The sequence below is a fragment of the Cebus imitator genome, unplaced genomic scaffold, assembly GCF_001604975.1.
Source record: "Cebus imitator isolate Cc_AM_T3 unplaced genomic scaffold, Cebus_imitator-1.0 Scaffold281, whole genome shotgun sequence".
NCBI lineage: Eukaryota > Metazoa > Chordata > Mammalia > Primates > Cebidae > Cebus > Cebus imitator.
The window spans coordinates 2,760,279-2,782,210 of record NW_016107596.1 but is presented as its reverse complement, the minus strand read 5'-3'; the positions used below and the strand labels follow the sequence as shown (position 1 = coordinate 2,782,210).

Below are 21,932 nucleotides of genomic sequence, written 5' to 3'. Positions count from 1 at the left end.
TGGCTCATGCCTGTCTGTAATCCCAATACCTTGGGAGGCCAAAGCAGGAGGATTGCTTGAGCCCAGGAGTTTGAAACCAGCCTGGGCAACAATGTGAGACCCCATCTCTATAAAATTTAAAAATCAGCTGGGCCAGGATGTGTTGGTTCATACCTGTTATCTTGGCACTTTTGGAGGCTGAGACAAAAGGATCATCTGAGCCCGGGAGTTTGAGACCAGCTTGGACAATATAGTGAAACCTCATTTCTTATTTAAAAAAAAAAAAATTAGCTGCACATCGTTGCATGCACCTATAGTGCCAGCTACTCAGGAGGCTGAGATGGGAGAGTAACTTGAACCCAGGAGTTCAAGGCTGGAATAGCTATGATCCTGCCACTGTACATTTATGAAAAAGAAAAAAAAAAAAGAGTTAACATGAAATGACTAGGATATTCTTGAAACTAATACTTTCATCCATGTGACAGGCTACAGAAGTTGTGCAACTTGGGCCCCCTGAGCTACTTTTCTTGCTGGAAGATCTCTCCCAGAAGCTGGAGAGTATGCTGACACCTTTTATTGCCAGGAGAATTCCCTTTCTCAAGGTTAGTATAGGCAGAAGCATAGGACTTGGGCTTAGTGGATTTGGAAACAAAGGAGGTATTAGTGCTGAAAAAGTTGTCACTTTATCTGGCATTGTGTTTGGGCCACTGGATAGCATGGGTGCAGCTGTATTGCCAGATGATATCCATCTTGCTTTGAAAAGGAAGTCTGAAGGCTGGGTGTGGTGGCTCATGCCTGTAATCCCAGCACTTTGGGAGGCCAAGGAGGGCAGATCACTTGAGTTCAGGAGTTCCAGACTAGCCTGTCCAACATGGTGAAACCCCATCTCTACTAAAAATATAAAAAGAACTAACCAGATGTGGTGGCACGGCTGTAGTCCCAGCTACTTGGGAAGCTGAGGCATGAGAATCACTTGAACTGGGAGGTGAAGGTTGCAGTGAGCTGAGATTGCACCCCTGTACTCCAGTCTGAGCGACAGAGTACGTACCAAAAAAAAAAAAAAAAAAAGAAAGAAAGAAAGTGTACTAGTGCAGTGACTCACCCATAATCCTAGCACTTTGAAAGACCGATGCAGGTGGATCACCTGGGGTCAGGAGTTGGAGACCAGCCTGGCCAACATGGCAAAAGCCCGTCTCTACTAAAAATAAAAAATGTAAAAAAAGCCGGGCGCGGTGGCTCACGCCTGTAATCCCAGCACTTTGGGAAGTCAAGCCTGGTGGATCACTTGAGGTCGGGAGTTCGAGACCAACCTGACCAACATGGAGAAACCCTGTCTCTACTAAAAGTACAAAAATTAACCGGGCGTGGTGATGCTTGCCTGTAATCCCAACTACTCAGAAGGCTGAGGCAGGAGAATCGCTTGAACCCAGGAGGCAGAGGTTGTGGTGAGCCAAGATGGCACCATTGCACTCCAGCCTGGGCAACAAGAGCGAAACTGTCTGCAAAAAAAAAATTACGTTATCTGGGTATGGTGTCGCATGCCTGTAGTCCCAGCTACTGTGGAGGCTAAGGCAGGAGAATTGCTTGAACCTGGGAGGCAGAAGGTGCAGTGAGCCAAGATTGCACTACTACACTCCACTCTGGGCAGTAGAGCGAGACTCCATCTCAAAAAAAAAAAAAAAAGGAAGTCTGAAACAGAAAACAAAGGCACCTAGAATAAGAAATCTTATTTCTTTTTTGTTTGTTTTTTAGATGCGGACTCTTGCTCTGTCACCCAGGCTGGAGTGCAGTGGTGTGATCTTGGCTCACTGCAACCTCCACCTGTCAGGTTCAAGCCATTCTCCTGCCTCAGCCTCCTCTGTAGCCTGGATTACAGGCACACACCATCATGCTTGGCTAATTTTTATATTTTTAGTAGAGACAGGGTTTCACTATGTTTGTCAGGCTGGTCTTGAATTCCTGACCTTGTGATCCACCCACCTTGGCCTCCCAAAGTGCTGGCATTACAGGCATGAGCCATAGCGCCCAGCATAAGAAATGTATTTCTAAATGCTCTGAACATTCCTGAATCCTGTCCTCCCAAACTAAGCCCGGGCCCATGCCTCAGTATAGTAGTAGGCTGTCTAGAGAGGCCAGAACTTGAGGTGTGTATACAGTATACAAATGTGCACCTAGGTGGTGCATATAATAAAATATGAAAACCTTGGGTATATGCTTTTAAACACTAATATACCCAGTTGATTCATTCTTCTTTGTATTCACTATTGGCTCTATGTAGGGTCCAGCCCTACAGGGTTCATGAGCTGCTCCCAGATGGTGCGGAGACAAGAAAGTGTAGAAATAAAAGACACAAGACACAGAGATAAAGAAGAGAGAGTTTGGGCCCAGGGTTCCACTGCTACCCAAATTGAGGAGACCAGTAGTGGCCCTGAATGCAGGACACTCTCACTTTTATTGAGTTGCAAATCTCGGGGTAGGGTAGGTAGGACGGGGGGCCTTGGTGGTTGAAGACTGGGGGCAGGGTAGATAGGGCATGGCAGTGATAGGGTCAAGTACATCACGTGTCATTCAGGTAGGGACTAAGGAATTTCTGGCACCCGAATTGAGGTAAGGAGCATAATGCATCAGCACCTTTTCCATACTTATCAAGAAAGAACTAAAACATTAAGATTTACATTACTATTACTGATTATCTTTTCTAAGACAAAAGGAACCAGGTGCAGAAGTAGAACTTAAGAATAGACATGGAATGTGACCACCGAAGCACAGCATCACATAGAGACAGTTAAGCCCCCAGATGTCTGTGGGTGTGCCTGACAGCCGTCAGTCCTTACCACAAGAGCTTAAAGGAGCAGAGTTTTCTCCAAACTTCCCCAGGAAGGAGATGTCTCAGCCATTTTGGACATCTGCTTCCCTAGCTGGCTAAACAGCAGGCGCTTTCACAGTGCTGGCGCTGCCACACAGCCAAGGTACTCTTCAGCAGCCCTTATGTGGGCATGACAGAGGGCTTAGAGCATCTTGCCTTAGTGTCATGCATTTCACAATGTCACCCCAGGTTCACACTTCCGACCTGATAGGCATTAGTAAAGGAATTAAGATCACCTGTTAATAACTAAGATTACATGTGAATAAGATCACATATGAATGACTAATAACTACTATGATTATATTTCTAGTTAGTTTCTTCATTATTTACATGGAAATAGGCTGAGGCCTTTTGCTCCTGCCTTGGCGCTTGTAGGATTTTCCCACTACAGCTCTACTTTTTCTTTTTGAAACAGGGTTTTGCTCTGTTGCCCAGGCTGGAGTCCTGTGGCACAATATTGGCTCAGTGCAACCTCTACCTCCTGGATTCAAGTAATCCTCCCATGTCAGCCTCCTGAGTAGCTAGGACCACAGGCATGTGCCACCACACCCAGCTAAGTTTTGTATTTTTTGTAAAGAAGAGTTTCAGCATATTGCCCAGGCTTCTACTTTTTTTTTTTCCCAATTATAAGAAGGAGGTTGAGCATGGTGGCTCACTCCTGTAACCCCAGCACTTTGGGAGGCCAAGGTGGGTGGATTGCTTGAGCTCAGGAGTTTGAGACCAGCCTGGACAATGTGGTTAAGCCCCATCTCTACAGAAAATACCAAAACTAGCCATGCTTGGTGGCATGTGCCTGTGGTTTCAGCTACTCAGGAGGCTGAGGTTAAAGGATTGCTTGAGCCCAGAAGTTCAAGGCTGCAATGAGCTGTGATAGTGCCATCGCACTCCAGCCTGCGTGACAGAGCAGAACCTTGTCTCAAAAAAAAACAATTATAAGGAGTCTATTCTACATTTGTCAACGTAAATGATTTCTACTTTTATATGACCCTTATCTGATTAGTTACGATAGGTCTATATGTCTCAATCAAACACTGTTCCTACTCTTCAGAAGCCAATTTCTCAGTTATTGGGAAATAGAGCAGGATTTTTATCCCTCTATCAGAATATAGTCATAGGTGAACAACTCATTTCTCCCATCTGCTCTTACCTAGCAACACAGGTGACTTGACTCCATTGCAAACCCTTAGTTTCTGAGAAGCTATCCAGCAGTGTCTTCACCCATAACTCTGAATTTATTATAGAACAAAGGAAGCCGGAATATTGGATTCTCACATCTCCGTCTGAGATCTGCCCAAGAAATTGTTCGTTGTGTTTTTCAACTGCTGACCCCAATGTGTAACCATCTGGAGAACATTCACAACTATTTTCAGGTCAGAAGCCTAGACTTAGAAGCCACTAAATGAATATAAGGTTTCATATTTGGTTGAGAAAAAGGAAAATGAGGAAAATTACTGAAGCAACTATCCTAAAATCATTTTAATTTTTAGTGCTTAGCTGCTGAGAACCATGATGTAGTTGATGGACCAGGAGTGAAAGTTCCAGAGTACCACATAATGTCTTCCTGCTATCAGAGGCTGCTGCAGATTTTTCATGGGCTTTTTGCTTGGTGAGTATGTGGGAAGTGTGGAGAGAAATTAGTATATACTGCTTTTCCTTGACAATCAGTTACCAAGGCACTGAAATGTAGAAAAGAAAGAAAAGGCTCAAAAACCTTATATAAATGTGGTGCTTTAATTTGGGGGGAGTGTTTTTGTCTGTATTATTTCATTTGGTCTTGTACCCTCTGAGCCCTTTGGAACCTCTATTGTTAACCCATTTGACAAATTAGGTTACTTGCTGATGAGCTCACGTATAACAAATCTGGCCATCTGATCCTCAGTCCAGTTTCCTTTAGCATGCTTTAATTCCAGATTGTTAGGTTACAACCTGAACACAGCGTAAGCTGGGCTATTTCATGATACCTTCGTGGAAACAGTGAGACTTGAGGGAACCCTAGAAAGGTGTATGGCCTTTGAAGAGAGAGGGAAAAAAAAAAGAAAGGAGGTGGTGGAAGGCACAACATGGACAAAAGTAGAACTAAGGGAGGTGTGCCCCTTAAATACTTTTGTTCCTCAGGGACAGGCCTTGGGCTCTCTGTTCTTATATAAGATTTCTGGTCAATTCTGCCCAAGCTTAAATTTAGCCAAAATTTATCTTCTGAGCTATAGGCATTTATATTCAACTGCCTACTCAACACCTCCTTAGATGTGTCATTGACACCTCAGACTCCACATCCAAAATGGAATGTGTCATCCCTAGCACACTCCTTCAGCTTTGCCTGGCTTAGTAAATGGTACCGCCAGTTGCCTAAAGCAGAAACAAGGAATTATTCTTTGTCTCTCCCTCTGTTCTCCACCATCTTTTCCCCACATCTGATTCCTGTTGATTTTATTATAAATAGCATCTAGATTCTAGTCATCTGTCCCTGTTTCTCCACTGCTTCCAGACTCCCATCATCTCTCAACCTGGCTTGGGCTAGGTTCACACTTGACCTCTCACAGTCCATTCTTCACATGGCAGTAAGAGTGATCTTCCTAACACAAACCCAATTTGATCCTATCCCAATTTTGATTTCTGATTGCTGTTAGATTTTTCTTGAGTTATAACTCTCTTACCTAGCCTCTAGGTCTTCTTGTGACTCCTGCTATTCCACTTACTTACACTCTGCCTCCAGCCTCACTGAGTTAATTTTAGCACCCTATATAACTTTTACGTGGGAGGCTTTGCACATGTTCATTCTTCTGTCAGGACCCCCACTCTTCTTGATCCACAACTTTTTCTGACTCATCACATCTCTTGAGATCTGGACTTAAGCATCCATCCTACCTCTCTAACACCCAGTTCTCTCCTAACACTCTGGTACCCATTTGTGATAAAACTTAATCAAATTTTATTATAATTACTTGTTCATCCAGGCTTTCCTGTTAGACTTTGAGCTCCATGGAGGCAGATATCTGTCATTTTTATATCCTCAGTACTTAAAAGCAGTGCCTGACAAAAAATTTGAACAATTTATTAAGGAGACTTATAGATGGCTAATAAACATGTGAACAGGGCTGGACATGGTAGCTTATGCCTGTAATCCCAGCACTTTGGGAGGCCAAGTTGGGCGGATCACTTGTGCTCAGGAGTTTGAGACCAGCCTGGGCAGCATGGTAAAACCCTGTCTGTACAAAAAATACAAAAAGAAGCTGGGCATGGCTTGAGCCTGTGAGGCAGAGGTTGCAGTGAGTCAAGATTCCAACACTGCACTCCAACCTGGGCAACAGAACCAGACCCTGTCTCAAAAAAAAAAAAAAAAAAAATTCTGGGCACCATGGCCCAGGAAAGTTAACACAGAAAATAAACCATCTCTAAAAATTATAAAAAACAAAAAATAAAATAAATACATGAAAGGATGTTTATTATTATTATTAGTTATTAAAGAAATGCAAATTAAAAGCATGATGAGATAGCATAACACACTCACTAGCACAGCTACATTAAAAAGACTTAGCATGCCAAGTGTTGGTGAGAATGTGGAGCATCTAGAGCTCTCATATGCTGCTAGGGAGACTTTACAATGGTATATCCATATTGGAAATAGTTTGGTAGTTTCTTGAAAAGTTAGACATGTACCTACCAGGTGACTCACCCATTCCATCCCTAGGTATTCATTTACCCAAGGGAAATGAAACCATATGTCCACTAGGGTCTGATAGAGGAACATTTTTAGCAATTTAGCCTGTGGTTTTACATAGTATATTCTAAACTTGTTTCCCATCCTTTTTTTTTTTTGAGACTGAGTCTCACTCTATCACTCAGGCTGGAGTACAGTGGTGTGATCTCAGCTCACTGTAACCTCTGCCACCCAGATTCAAGTGATTCTTCTGCCTCAGCCTCCTGAGTAGCTGGGATTACAGGCACCTGCCACTGTGCCCAGCTAATTTTTGCATATTTAGCAGAAACAGGTTTCACCACCTTGCCCAGGCTGGTCTTGAACTCCTGACCTCGTGATCCACCAGCCTTAGCCTCTCAAAGTGGTGCTGGGATTATAGGCTAAGCCACCTCCCTAGTCTTTTTTTTTTTTTCCCCTGAGATAGGGTTTTGCTCTGTTGCCCAGGCTGGAGTGCAGTGACACAAATCACAGTGTTGCAGGACGAGCCACTGACACCAGAGTGAGGAAGGAAGAGACTTTATTTAGCTAGCTATGGAGCATCGGTTGACTTGTGTTTAAAAGCCAAGCTCCCCAAAAAGCAGTTTTTTTTTTTTTTTTTTCTTTTTAAAGACCTACAACCCGAGGGGGAGCAGAGGTGAAACTGTGTTATTGCCCATTGGCCAGGCAGCCGACCTTACAGTCTTTGGCCTTCATTGATTTGCTAATTTACATGTAGTGCGCACCAGAAGAGGCAAAGGGGGAGAGCTATAGAAGTTGAACAAAGGCAGTAAATTATTTAATGTTAGAGGCATTTTTAAGTAGAGAGGAGTCTGGTTTGCGCCAACGTGACTTAGGGAAGGTCCTTGGGCAGCAGGAAAAACTTTTTTTTTTTTTTTTGGCAATATTTTTAAGGCTTATAGATAACATAGGCACCAGTTACAGAGAGGGGAGTTATTTTTTTTAGCCTTCAGGCCCTGCCATGGCCAAGCTGGTGAAGTCAGCATCTTGCCTGACTACTGACTTCAACTTTTTGCTGTTTTACTTCTTTTACCAGCAAACAGCAGGCTGGAAATTAATGCTTCCCCCCACAACAGCTCACTGCAACCTCTGCCTCCCAGGCTTACAAATCCTCCCTCCTCAGCCTCCCAAGCAGCTGAGCTAGGACTACAGGGATGTACCACCATGCCCAGCTAATTTTTGCTTTTTTTTTTTTTTTTTTTTTTTTTTGGTGGAGACAGGGTTTCACCATGTTGCTCCCAGGCTGGTCTCAAACCCCTGGGCTTAATTGATCCACTCGCCTCAGCCTCCCAAAGTGCTAACATTATAGGTGTGAGCCACCATACCTGGTTCCATTTTTCAGTACAGTAAATTCAACATTTTAAATAAATGAATTTTATTGTACATCAGCTATACCTCAATGAAGCCATGGTAGACAAACCTGACACCTAATAGGCCCTCAGAATACATTTATTGAAAGGAAGAATGACTGTCACTGGTGATGGGGAAGATGCTTCTAGAGGAGAAGATCTAGGAAGTCAGACTGTGCTAGGACTTGAAGATCAGGCAGAATAATTTCAATGTTGTCCGGGGAAGCCATTTTGGAGTTTTATGATCACAGCCATGTTACAATGAAAGCAGTGGTTTAGGAAAACCTTTCTGGAGAGTGCAACCTTTCTGGCAACAGAGTACAGGCAGATCGAAAAGGGATGCAAAAAGAACACTCAAAAGGTATCACTATGGGCCAGGCGCAGTGGCTCACTCCTGTAATCCCAGCACTTTGGGAGGCCGGAATGGTGGATCATGAGGTCAGGAGATTGAAACCATCCTGGCCAACATGGTAAAACTCCATCTCTACTAAAAATACAAAAATTAGCTGGATGTGGTGGCATGCCCCCGTAGTCGCAGCTATTCAGGCTAAGGCAGGAGAATCACTTGAACCCAGGAAGCAGAGGTTGCAGTGAGCCAAGATTGCACCACTGCACTCCAGCCTGGGCAACAGAGCAAGACTCAGTCTCAAAAAAAAAAAAAAAAAAAAGTTGTCACTGTGATCTACACATGTGCTGATGGGGCCTGGCCAAAATGATGGTCTGGGATTGAAAAGGAAGGAACAGTATGAAAGGTAATCCAAAGATAGAAATGTCAAGCTTTGACTCATTAATGTAGAAGAAGGGGTAAGTACTACTATGGGCTGGACATTGTTTTAGCAATTTGACAAAATTAATTCTATGTTTTGAAGAAGACTACACATCTCTAAAATGTAAGCTTTTTGCCTTTGAAAATAAACTTCAGGAAAGATTATTTTGGATGCACTTCAATTTCTAATCTGATACTTAGAGCTGTGATTGAATTTGGTACTTCAGTACTTTCGATTCTTTTTTTTTTTTTTTTGGAGACAAAGTCTTGCTCTGTTGCTGCCAGGTGGAGTGCAGTGGTGCAATCTCGGCTCACCACAACTTTCGTCTCCCAGATTCAAGTGATTCTTCTGCCTCAGCCTCCTGAGTAGCTGGGACTATAGGCGCACACCACCACGTCTGGCTAATTTTTGTATTTTTAGTAGATATGGAGTTTCACCATGTTGGCCAAGATGGTCTCGATCTCTTGACCTCATGATTCGCCCACCTTGGCCTCCCAGGGTGCTGGGATTATAGGCATGAGCCATAGCGCCCGGCCTCTCAATTCTTTTTTCAAACTGATGAACTATTGATGGTACAGACTGGAGGCCTAGATCCTTAAATACTATCCAAGTAGTTTTCCAGAAACTGAGCTAACCCCTCTTACCTTGACTTCCTTAGGAGTGGACTTTCTCAACCTGAAAATCAGAATTTACTGTACTCAGCCCTCTGTGTCCTTAGTAGCCGACTAAAGCAGGGAGAACACAACCAGCCTTTGGAGGAACTGCTCAGGTGAGTCAGACTGCATAACCAAGATTGTTGTCCCAAGAAAACCCTAGGAACAGGATTGGCAACTTTCTTTAAAATAACCTGGGTGTCTTTCAGTAGTTGTAAAGGAAATTATTTTCAGCCATTCTCCTCATATGTGAGCTTTCTCATCTATGTATTCTGATAAATCTTGAAGTATTAGAAACCTTGAATAATCAGGCTTAATCTTCATGCATGCATCAGCCCGTAAACCCAGCCTTTTCAAGTAATAATGATGAAAACATTGACCATCTGTAATCAACTCTTGATTTACTGTCTCCCAGCAGGGATGGGTAATTAGGTAACAGCTACTTATCACTAATAGCCTGTTTCTTTGCCCTTGTCTTGTAGGAAGACCTTATATGGCTGAGGGGTAGGCAGTGAACAAGGGAGGTGAGATGATCTCAGGGGCATGGCTTTCAGCTCCCTCTCCCTTATGTCAGAGTGACTTGGCTCTTCTCTCACTTCCCTTGATATCCTAGACCATCACTGGGTTATCAGTGCTTATCGTCCCTGTCTATAGGTCAGGACCTTATTTCTTTGCTTCTTTTTTTTCTTTTCTTTTTTTTTTTTTTTTTTTTTTTTTTTTTTTTTTCTAGGAAGAGTCTCGCACTGTCACCGAGGCTGGAGTGATCTTGGCCCACTGCAACCTCCACCTTGTGGGTTTAAGTGATTCTCCTGCCTCAACCTCCCAAGTAGGTAGAATTACAGGCGCATGCTGCCACGCCCTTCTAATTTTTTGTATTTTTGTAGAGATGGTTTCACCACGTGGCCAGGCTGGTCTCTAACTCCTGAGCTCAGGTGATCTACTGGTTTCAGCCTACCAAAGTGCTAGGATTATAGGCCTGAGCCACCATGCCCGGTCTGTGAACCCAGATTTTTTAAATTATTGGCCAAGCCAGTGGCTCACGCCTGTAATCCCAGCACTTCGGGAGGACAAGGCTGGTGGATTGCCAGAGGTCAGGAGTTCAAGACCAGCCTAGCCAACATAGTAAAACCCTGTGTCTACTAAAAATACAAAAAATTAGCTGACCGTGGTGGTGCATGCCTATAATCCCAGCTACTCAAGAGGCTGAGGCAGGAGAATCGCTGGAAGGTGGGAGGCGGAGGTTGCAGTGAGCTAAGATTGCACCATTGCACTCCAGCCTGGGCAATGAGAGCGAATATCCATCTGGAAAAAAAAAATTTTTTTCAGTGTATTGCCTAAGGGTTTAAAGAGCAGATAATTTATCTAGGGTTGTACATATTAGCATGGTGTTTGGGTTTCTTGGCATACATGACCCCTTCAAGGCCAACATTCCATTCATGGGGCAATCTTCTGCCCTGGCTTTTTCCATACAAAGATATGGTTTTCTACCAAGATCCTTGAAAAAAGGTTGGTACTAAAGCACCTGAAAATAAGGAGGATTGTGATTAGGCCATCAAACACTGAAAAGGGACCTGAGCATGTCATTGGATTTAAGTATCTCTGTAATACATAGGATACTATTGCATTTGTTTGTTTTTCTTTTCTCCTTACAGCCAGAGCTTCCATTATTTGCAGAATTTCCATCAAAGCATTCCCAGTTTCCAGTGTGCTCTTTATCTCATCAGACTTTTGATGGTTATTTTGGAGAAATCAACAGCTTCCACTCAGAACAAAGAAAAAATTGGTGATGGGCCCAGATCCTTTTTTTTTTTTTTTTTAATGAATAGGATTAATATCTCACACTTGTAAACTTGGGGCTTCCCAGGACATTTTTACATGTAAATCCCCGTATAACCTTGGACAGGCCCTCTTGCTATTCCAAGAAGGTCATTTTCCCAGAACAACCTGACTGATTTCTATTAACATTGCTTAGTCTGAATTTGATTAGACAAGCTATTCAGATAGTTTTCTCTTTGGCTTAAGTTTAGTCATGTTTTTCCTTTCTAAAAAAAAAAACAATTATCTGAGACATTTAACAAAAAGAGATATAAACTATGAAGTTAATAGAGTCGGAGTAAAAGAGGATATCAGGGTCAAGTGTAAAAGAAATACTAGCCTCTTCCCTGGCCTTTTTCTTTAACTGTCTTTTATTATAGCTCATAGAAGACAGCTCATCCTAGTTGGCAACACATCAGAAAGCCAGATAAAAATGCAAAACAAACCTTTATGTTTCCCTATTAATTAAAAGGGGAAGCTTTGGTCTGAATCTTGGAGGCAACCACTGCTGTTGGCCAGCCCAGGAGGAACAAGATTGGCCTTCCCACTGCCCAGCAGCATTCCGTTTATCTGTGTGTCTGTATTTATGTTCATGTTTGCATGTTTACGTTTCAGGATGGGGTTGGGGTAGGACATGTTGGGCCTTAGACAAATGAGTTTATGTCTGACAGAAGGGCCAGTGGAGCAGGAACATGACAGCTTTTTATAAATTGCTTGTTAGACTAGGAACTTCTTAGTAAATCTAAACTAATAATCCCTTTGACCAATAATCATATTGTAAAAGCCTGAAAAGCAAAAGTGAGGTCAAGTTCCCATATGTAAGATTTTATTTGTCTTTTCTAACAGCTTCCCTGGCCAGACTGTTCCTCTGTCGGGTGTGGCCAAGTGGGGAGAAAGAAAAGAGCCACATCTCTAATGACCAGCTCCATGCTTTGCTCTGGTAAGATGTTTGGTTTCTTCCAATGAGCCAAATAACGTTTTTCTATTTTGCTACTGTTGTTTGTCAGAGACTGACAAATGACCTTTTTTAGTGGAATTTGAAAACACTGGTAGGTTAAAAATGAACATAACTTGGAATACGTGGATCTTAAGATTCTCTAGTTCTGTTTTATACTGTTAGCTACTGCTTATTGTTAATTCAGATCATAAAGGAATTGGAGGAATCTGCAGTTGTTTTCTACTTTGTTAATCAATGGGTCAAACATTTGACTCTCAATGCAGTATCTACCTGGAGCACACAGATAGCGTTCTGAAGGCAATAGAGGAGATTGCTGGTGTTGGTGTCCCAGAACTGATCAACTCTCCTAAAGATGCATCGTCTTCCACATTCCCTACACTGACCAGGTAAGGGAGTTATCTCCTCCAGTTTTTTCTGTAAGATAGAATCATTATCAAGCCAGGCACAGTGGCTCACGCCTGTAATCCCAGCACTTTGGGAGGCTGAGGCAGGCAGATCACCTGAGGTCAGGAGTTTGAAACCAGCCTGGACAACATGGTGAAACCCTGTCTCTACTAAAAATACAAAACAGTCAGGTGTGGTGGCACATGCCTATAATCCCAGCTACTCAGGAGGCTAAGGCAGAAGAATTGCTTGAACCCAGGAACAGAGGGAGGTTGCAGTGAGCCAGGATCATACCATTCTACTCCAGCCTGAGCAACAAGAGCGAAACTGTCTCAAAAAAAAAAAAAAAATCATAATCACACTGTCCAGTGTTTGTAGCTTCCATGCAGCTGCCTTACTTCTCCTCACCTAATTCTGATATACGTGGTAGATACAATCATTCATTCAATAAGGAGAGCCTGCTATGCATTCCTTTCAAGGGCTGTCAGCTAATACATGTCAGAGGACCTTGGTGGGTTTTAGGGGGTGGGGGGGGTGGGTTTGTTTGTTTGTTTGTTTTGAGAAAACTCTTGTCACCCAGGCTGGAGTGCAGTGGCACGATCTCGGCTCACTGCAACCTCCGCCTCCTGGGTTCAAGCGATTCACCTGCCCCAGTCTTTCAAGTAGCTGGGATTACAGGTGCCCGCCACCATACCCAGCTAATTTTTGTATTTTCAGTAGAGATGGGGTTTTACCATGTTGGCCAGGCAAGTCTTGAACCCAGCCTCTGGTGATCTGCCTGCCTTGGCCTGCCAAAGTGCTGGGATTATAGGCGTGAGCAACTGAGAGGATCTTGTTGAGGAATGAATTTACAGTCTTCAAAGGCAATGAACATTTAGGTTTAGTCACCAAACTTCTCCTATCCATACTTTAATCCTTAAATTTGAGATTATTCCAATATTTTAACCTTCTTGAGAACTGGGTGATCACATGTATGTCTCACTTAATGGGTTTGTGTCTCAGAATACCAATAGTTATCTTAACACTTGTAGCCTTTTCAGTTTATAAAGCACTTTCATTTTATCTCAGTTGATCCTTTGATAATTCTATGAGGTTGGTATCATTGCCCCTATTTTATTGCTGAGGAAAATGAGAGCTAGGGAACTTCTCAAGCTTACACATGGAATAAAATAGACATAGAACCAGGACTCAAACTCAGACCTTTTCACTGTTACTTCACTGCTTTTTCCATACTACCATACTACTTCCTTTCATAAAGTTAACTCCATTGTTTGACAGGCCATCTTCTTAGGCTTTTTACTGAATCCTTTCCCCTCCTCCATCCTCTTAGAAAGGACCCTAGAGAAAGGACATTTAGAGAGGTAGGGAAGGAAGCTACTTTTGGTTCCTGATTCTTCCCAGTTAGTTCTAAGCAGTGCATCATGATGTGGGCACGCATGCTTTTCCCCTCTTCTAGGCACAGTTTTGTTGTTTTCTTCCGTGTGATGATGGCTGAACTAGAGAAGACAGTGAAAAAAATTGAGCCTGGCACGGCAGCAGACTCGCAGCAGGTGAGTAAGATACAGCCACCCCAAGAAGTAGACTCTGGATTACTTGGAAGTTGCTGATTCTTCTGTTTCTTGCATCCAAGTTTTCTCCCAAGCTGTTTTATGTTTTTGTTTTGTTTTGACTTTCTGAGATTTAGGGTTTTTCCCAAAGAGTTCCTAGTTTAATTTCCTTTCCCTCTAGTTGGAGGTGAGGAATGGGCTCTCTTTTCCTTGGCTACTGTTCATTTTGCCTCCTGCTAACTGGCATGAGGTAAGTCAGCCTGTTTGAGATACTGTGGATCTTGGCAGCCTGCTAACCAGAATGGTGCTAGACTAGTAACAAAGGGCTAGCATAGGGAAGCAGAGAAGCTATAGCCAGTATATGTTTTTTCTTTACTTCTTTTTTTTTTTTTTTTTTTTAAAGACAGGGTTTCACCATGTTGGTCAGGCTGGTCTTGAACTCTCCACCTCAGGTGATCCGCCCGCCTTGGCCTCCAGAGTGCTTGGATTACAGGCGTGAGCCACCATGCCTGGCCGGTTTTTCTTTTTTTTTTTTTTTTAAGACAGGGTGTGAGTCTGACATCCAGGTTGGAGTGTAGTGGTATGACCTTGGTTCACTGCAATCTTTATCTTCTGGGCTCAGGTGATACTCCTACCTCAGCCCCTCCTACCTCAGCCTCCCGAATAGCTGGGACCGCAAGTGCATGCCACCATGCCCAGCTAGTTTTTCTATTTTTAGTAGAGGTGGAGTTTCGCCGTGTTGCTCAGGCTGGTTTCAAAATTTTGGCTCAAGCAGTCCTCCTACCTCAGCCTCCCGAAGTGCTGGGATTACAGGCATGAACCACTGCACCTGGCCTGATGGCCAGTATGTGTTGCAATGGCTTTTACCCACTTGGGAATTGCTGAAGAGGAAACTTTTTAGAAAGTCTGTATCTATGAAGTATTCTAATGTTACTACAACATGTGCAGGCCTCAGAACCATCTTGTGGATGCACTGGTGCTACATCTCTTTGGAAGGATAATTGGCTTAAATCTCAGAATAGCTAAGTAATTCAAGAACTGTATCTTAGTGGGACTATAGTAAGGGAAGTATTTGGCTGTGACTCAGAGGTGCCCATATATTTGGCTGCTCCAGATTCATGAAAAGAAGCTCCTCTACTGGAACATGGCTGTTCGAGACTTCAGTATCCTCATCAACTTGATAAAGGTGAGTATGGAGGTTCCTTAACCCATCTCACCAAATCACTGCAGAAACCAAGTGTCCTGGCTTCCAGAATGGACTCTCCCTGCTCCTCTTCCCACTCTTCCTTGGGGCCTGCTCTCCCTGAGTCGTCGTCTTCCTTTGTCCCCCTACTCATCCTGGATAACCCCTTTTCTTAGTAGGCATTATTATTATTTATTTATCTATTTATTTTTTGAGATGGAATCTTACTCTATCACTGAGGCTGGAGTGCAGTGGCCTGATTCCGGCCCACTACAACCTCCTTTTTCCCAGGTTCAAGCGATTCTCCTGCCTCAGCTTCCCAAGTAGCTGGGATTACAGGCGTCTTCCACCATGCCTGACTAATTTTTTGTATTTTTTGCAGAGACAGGGTTTTATCATGTTGGCCAGGCTGGTGTTAAACTCCTGAGCTCAGGTGATCCGCCCACCTCGGCCTCCCAAAGTGCTGGAATTTCAGGCTTGAGCCACCACACCCGGCCAGTAGGCATTATTTAATGATTCCTTCTGTCTATAATTCCCTCACTTTTTCATCTTGCCTTGGGTCATCTATGATCTGAGCACATATTCCCTCTTCTAATCCTGAATGCCCTCAATCTTCTTTAAACACACTGTACTCTCACCCACTCAATCATGGTTTTGCTGTACTTATGCCCCCAGCCTGAAGTGTCCTTTCTTTCCCACCTCCACCTCTTTCATGCCCTTTTTTTCTTTTTCTTTTTCTTTTTTTTTTTTTTTTTCCTGAGGCAGGGTCTCACTCTTGCCCAGGCTAGAATGCAGCAGGGTGATCACAGCTCACTGCAGCCTCAACCTCCTAGGCTCAAGAATCTTCCCACCTCAGCCTCTGGAGTAGCTGGGACTACAGGCACATGCAACCACACCCAGCTAATGTTTTATTATTTGTAGAGACAGAGTCTTATTCTGTTGCCCAGGCTGGCCCCGAACTCCTAAGCTCAAGTGATCCACCAGCCTCAGCCTCCCAAAATGCTGGGATTACAGGCATGAGCCAGCATGCCTAGCCTCATTGAGTCTTTCTTAAGTCTTCAGATCAAGGTTTTGGACTTTGAATAATGCCATCTTCTCAACACCCCCAGTTAGAATCAGTTTGTTTCTCTTTGCTTGTCTCTTTCTTTTCTTGAACTTCAGTTGTGATGATTACTTTATTCTGCTTTGTAATATTAATTTAAATGTTGACATCCCTCCATTTTAGAATTCTCTACAGCACCCAAAGCTGTGCTTTGTGCAGTGGGAAAGAGGCTGGAGTGCCCAAAGGAGCAGATCTCAGCCTTGGTTTCTTTTCTTTCACCTCTTCAGGTATTTGATAGTCATCCTGTTCTGCATGTATGTTTGAAGGTGAGAGACTTACGGGTCCCTATTACATATTTATTCTTCCTGTGGATCACTCTAGAGAGGACCTCAGCTGAGATAAATTCCTCAATGTCTTGCCCATATGCCAGAGTTTCCAGAATCTATGCCAGTGTAGGGAAGACAATGGATACATTTTCCTACCCTAGATAGATGATTGGAGAAGCCAGTTTTCCTATGAATTTGAAAACTTTTGGTAAGAATCTTAGTAATAGGAGGGATGACTTCAAATGGAATCAAAAATCCATTTGATTATAAATAAGAATCAAAAATCCATTTGATTATAAATAAGAAAATTAAAGTTTAGGAGCAGTAGTTACTTTCCCTGCCATTCCTTATCAGGCAACATGAAGGAAAGAGGAGTGGATGATACTTCTTTAAAGTCTGTGTGGTGGCCTTACAAATGTGGGATCTGATATCCTGATAACTGCAAACTTCTCTTGCGTGGGAATAGCCTGTATTAGCCCTAGATTTGATGGGAAGCCCAGTCGGAATGTTATGGGGAGAATGCTACTTCCCCACTCCTGAAGCTTCCATTCAAATGGATGGTGCCCCATTCTTGTTATCTACTAGTCTCTCTCTCCCTTGTTACTCTGTCCTGTTTAGTGTGGGAGATGGGTGAGTTGGAGAGAGGAGTGATTTATCTGATTGGGAAATTTGGAAATTGGTCATTTGCTTCCTTAGCTTTACCCAGTTTTTCCCTCTTGGGAGTAAGTTACCCTCAGATAGAGCTCCCCTCTGCTCTATGCTCTCACTCCTAAGCTGAGCAAGTTCCCTGTCCATTGACCGTATCTGTGGTAGATAAGTCTGCCTAATTCTGGGGGCTTAGTTAATAGGCCTATTTGATTTTTGTGTTAAGTTACATTCTCCAAATAAACCTTTTGGACCCTTCCCAATTTGTTTGTTATATATATAAATAAGAAAATAAAGCCCTTGGGCTGGATGAGGCTGTTCTGCCTCAAAAAGGGGCCTTCCAGTGAGAGACCTCAGCTAGAGATAATGGTGTGTCTCTCTTCTTCAGTACGGACGTCTCTTTGTGGAAGCATTTCTGAAGCAATGTATGCCGCTGCTAGACTTCAGTTTTAGAAAACACCGGGTAAGAGCTAAGAGCAGACAACAAAGATATGCACTGAAGAGTTGCTTAGAAGATATGTCCATGGTGACTCCTGGGTGAGGCTGGGAGTGTTCTACCTGGGCTCCTCTGGTCTACTTCAGCTACAGCCAGAGATGCCCAAATAGGACTGAATATTCCAAAGTAGGCTGAACTACTGAAACTCACTCTGGATCAGACCCACCTTTCTACTTCTCCAAATCTGACGGTGGTTTTCCTTTTAGCACAATTTTATTGTGCTACTGTACTCTCAGGATGTCGTTTATCACTGTGTCATTTGCTTATTCCTTTATGCTTCTGTAGATTAAAACACAAAAAAAAACTCATTTGCGTCATAAACCCTTTGCTGTGGTAATGAACAGTCCTGACACTTTTTTAGCCAGTGACAACCAGGACTAGAGTGGTGAAGTAAGGACAGAAACAGATCATTTCCAATACATATTTAACAAATTGAACAAAACATTCACCATATTTGGTTGATCCCTCATAGCTCTGAAAGAGAAAGGGGAGGTGTTATTTTATCCTAATGTTGCATAAGGGAAAACAGACATGATAACCTATGTAAAACTGAAATGCAGGTCTTACAACTCTCAGATTTATACAAGGGACAGAAGTGGGAGAGTTGAGAATAAGGGGTAGCCTCCATTCTTCCTACTTGAGGACCAAATTAAGATGATTATCAGCATAGGCTGGAACCTGCAGAGTTTATCCTTTTTGGAGCTTTTGATTGCAAGGGTATCTTGCATCTGTGATAATTTCATAGAGCATATATAAACTTATTGGTTATAGGAAGATGTGCTGAGCTTATTGGAAACCTTCCAGTTGGACACAAGGCTGCTTCATCACCTGTGTGGGCATTCCAAGGTAAGAAGGGGAGCAGGTCCTATGAGCAGCCTGCCTTTTGGCTTAATCTGCAGTTGTTATTCGAGTATCCATGGGCTACTGTCCTGCTTCCTTTATATCTGGGAATGTGTCTGTCCAGAGGCAGGTTTTTGTGTGGTATGTGTGCGTGGGTGTGTGTGTGTAAAACCAAAGGCAGTTTATTCAGAGCACGTCCTTAGTTGCTGCTTGAGATTGGGCAGTCCTCTAGAGGGGAATTTTTGCATCTGAAATGTGACTCACACTCCAAAGCTCTTTTTCTCCTAGAAACTTCCTGGGTGAGAGAAATAGAATGCTGGTATATGTTTACTTCTACACAGTCCTCTAGGTGGGAAGTCTGTGTTATAAGTGATGACTCTGCAGGAGGCAGGAGGTGGCTCTAAAGCAGCCATCTTTAGAGACTTTCATCTGTGCTACTTTAAAGGAATGCATCTATGTCTTATGAGAACATCTTAGCATTAAAGGATTTTTCCACTTGAAGCCTTCTTATAGTTGATGGAGTATTGTCACGTTTTGTCTGAATGAACACAGAACCTGAAAGTTCTACAGTCATTGGCAGACCAGAGGATTCTTCAGTCCAGTTTCTGTTACTTACTTTCTCCCCTTATTCTTAAATTTAGAAGGTGTTGAACAGTGATTTTTTTTTTCTTTTTGAGACATAGTCTCGCTCTGTTGCCCAGGCTGGAGTGCAATGGTGCGGTCTCTGCTCACTGCAACCTCCGCCTCCCAGATTCAAGCGATTCTCCTGCCTCAGCCTCCTGACTGGGATTACAGGTGCCCTCTACCATGCCTGGCTAATTTTTGTATTTTTAGTAGAGACGGGGTTTCGCCATCTTGGCTATGCTGATCTTGAACTTCTGACTTTGTGATCCGCCCGCCTCAGCCTCCCAAAGTGCTGAGATTACAGGCGTGAGCCACCATGCCAGGCCTGAACAGTGAATTTTTAAGTTTTCTCTTAAACAGGGCTACTCTCTATTGTTTAATATCGGTATAATATATATTCAAGAACATTTTAGGTAAATTCATTAATGATCGACCAGTAATAGCTTATGAAGAGGAACTAGAGGTATTGGTAGTATGTTTTCCAGGCTTTCAATTCTTTAGCTACCATTCTCTTTGGATTAGTCTGCCAAACTACTCCTGTTTGATGGAACATACCTTTGGCCCATGTTGGCAGGACTTAACGTTCTTATTCAATATTCAAAAGTGTCTATAGGAAATGTGAAGGCATGATAATAAACTCACAAAAGACAGATGTTGTTTGTTTCCATCCAGATTCACCAGGACACAAGACTCACCCAACATGTGCCTCTGCTCAAAAAGACCCTGGAACTGTTAGTTTGCAGAGTCAAAGCTATGCTCACCCTCAACAACTGTAGAGAGGCTTTCTGGCTAGGCAATCTAAAAAACCGGGACTTGCAGGTAAGCCTTGGGTCCTGCCAGTGACAATCCCCCACTGTCATTCTTTGTGTTAACATCAAATGGTATGTAAGGCAGGCTGCACTCCTTGTCTTAGGTAGGAAGGCACCAAAACATGCCATTGATATAAACAGTGGCTCTGAGATAAAGGAGCCAGAGCAAAAACCTCTCTCCATAGCCAGAGGGGCTCCTTTAAGCCCCACTGAGGGTAGATTCATAATAACATTTTTGTACAGGGACAAACACTTCTTTTGTTGTTATTTTTTTCCCCTAAGCCAGTCTGTCTTATTCCTGAAATTACAAATTAATCTCTAATTTTAACTAATGAGCATTTCTAAGGTTTTTCACCTGTCTGATTAGCTGAAATCTTGTGTTACGTATGCTACTACTTTGGAGTTACAGCATTTTTCAGATAAGGTAATATAAGCCCTTTTCTTTCATGCTTACAGTATCTGAGTTTTCTACTAAGTTATATATGAAAGATATAAAATAGCACCACAGAGAATTAGCTTCCTTTCTTCACATCAGCCTTATGAGGTAGATACTATTGTTTCTGTATGAAAATTGAAGCTAGAAGTTAAATAATTTACCTACTGTTATTCAGCAATAAATGAGTGGAGCCAGGGTTTGAGTCCAAACAGTCCTAATCCAGAGTTGATGTTCTTAAACCACTTCACGGTACTGCCCTTTAGCCTCCGCATGGCCATTCGTGGTTGGTGTGATGGTGCTTATATACCTTAAGGTATTTGGGAAATTTTAGAACTATGTTCAGCAATAACTTAGAGTCACCAATACAATCTAGCCTTGTAAAATCTAGCTGTGATACTAGCATACAAAGATGAACCTTTTGTTCCATTACTGTGTCAGAGCCACAGGCATCTCAGAAACCTGGAGTTGAGTGTCCCTCCTCTAGATACTGAATCACAAGTCAGTATCCATGTTTGACTGTGTTTGGAATGGCTAGAATATCTTCCTTTGTATTGCCTATAAACTCAGCCTTCTCTCCTGATCCCTAAATGTGATCATTATAACCCACAATTTTTCTTTGTCCATTCACATTTAGGGTGAAGAGATTATTTCCCAAAATTCCCAGGAGAGCACAGCAGATGAGAGTGAGGATGAGGTGTCATCCCAGGTCTCCAAGAGTAAAGCCACTGAGGTATCTCTGCAAAAGGCACCAAAGTCTGGCACTGATGGTTGCATTTTGTTAATTGTTCTAAGTTGGTGGAGTAGAACTTTGCCTACTTATGTTTATATCAAATACTTCTATCCCATTTTCATTCCCTCCATAAAAGCTTCTGTGCTTATATAATTTTTGTGGAACCCAGAAAAAACAACCACACAATCTTAGAATCGCTCCTGAGCATCTCAAGTTATGGCATTTATTACGGAGTTGACAATTCTCTACATTATAGCCTCTCATTTTCCATGAATTCATATCTGAAACCATTTTAGAAGGGAGAAAAGAAGTCATTAAAGTATTTACTGAGGGTTGAGAAGAATGAGTTAAACCATTTAAACACATTTGAAACATACAAAAATAGAAATCTGAAAGCCAAAGCAGAGTCAGAAGCTGACACCTTAGAGAACTGAAATAAAAATAGAAGTCTTACTCTTTTTTGTGGTACAGATGCTTTTGAGAATTTAAAGAAAACTAAATAAAAATGTATACATGGCTGTCACAGTGGCTTATGCCTGTAATCCTGGCACTTTGGGAGGCCAAGGCAGGAGGTTTGCTTGAGCCTGGGAATTTAAGACCAAGCTGGGCAACAACATAACAAGACCCTATCTCCACATAAAATGAAAGCCGGGCGTGGTGGCTCATGCCTGTAATCCCAGCACTTTGGGAGGCCCAGGTGGGAGGATCATGAAGTCAAGAGATCGAGACCATCCCGGCCAGCATGATAAAACCCCATCTCTAGTAAAATAGAAAAAAATTAACTGGGCA

General features: G+C 42.8%; 2 protein-coding genes across 2 annotated transcripts in view; one reads left to right on the top strand and one right to left on the bottom strand.

Moving 5' to 3' along the window:
• Positions 1-21,656, top strand: part of FANCD2 (FA complementation group D2) — a 65,735-nt gene extending 44,079 nt beyond the window's left edge. Inside the window, 15 exon segments of the mRNA XM_037728855.1 lie at positions 465-581; positions 4,087-4,215; positions 4,333-4,451; positions 9,314-9,424; positions 10,961-11,091; positions 11,970-12,063; positions 12,345-12,467; positions 13,922-14,015; positions 15,127-15,198; positions 16,525-16,563; positions 17,597-17,671; positions 18,476-18,550; positions 19,841-19,987; positions 21,048-21,250; positions 21,252-21,656. Coding sequence (XP_037584783.1) covers positions 465-581; positions 4,087-4,215; positions 4,333-4,451; positions 9,314-9,424; positions 10,961-11,091; positions 11,970-12,063; positions 12,345-12,467; positions 13,922-14,015; positions 15,127-15,198; positions 16,525-16,563; positions 17,597-17,671; positions 18,476-18,550; positions 19,841-19,987; positions 21,048-21,250; positions 21,252-21,276 — 1,554 coding nt within the window. The 3' untranslated portion in view covers positions 21,277-21,656.
• FANCD2OS (FANCD2 opposite strand) overlaps positions 4,309-21,932 on the bottom strand; it is a 27,108-nt gene continuing 9,484 nt past the window's right edge. The window contains exon 3 of the mRNA XM_017501505.2: positions 4,309-4,521. The gene's annotated coding sequence lies outside the window, so the exon portion shown is untranslated. The remainder of the gene's footprint in view (positions 4,522-21,932) is intronic.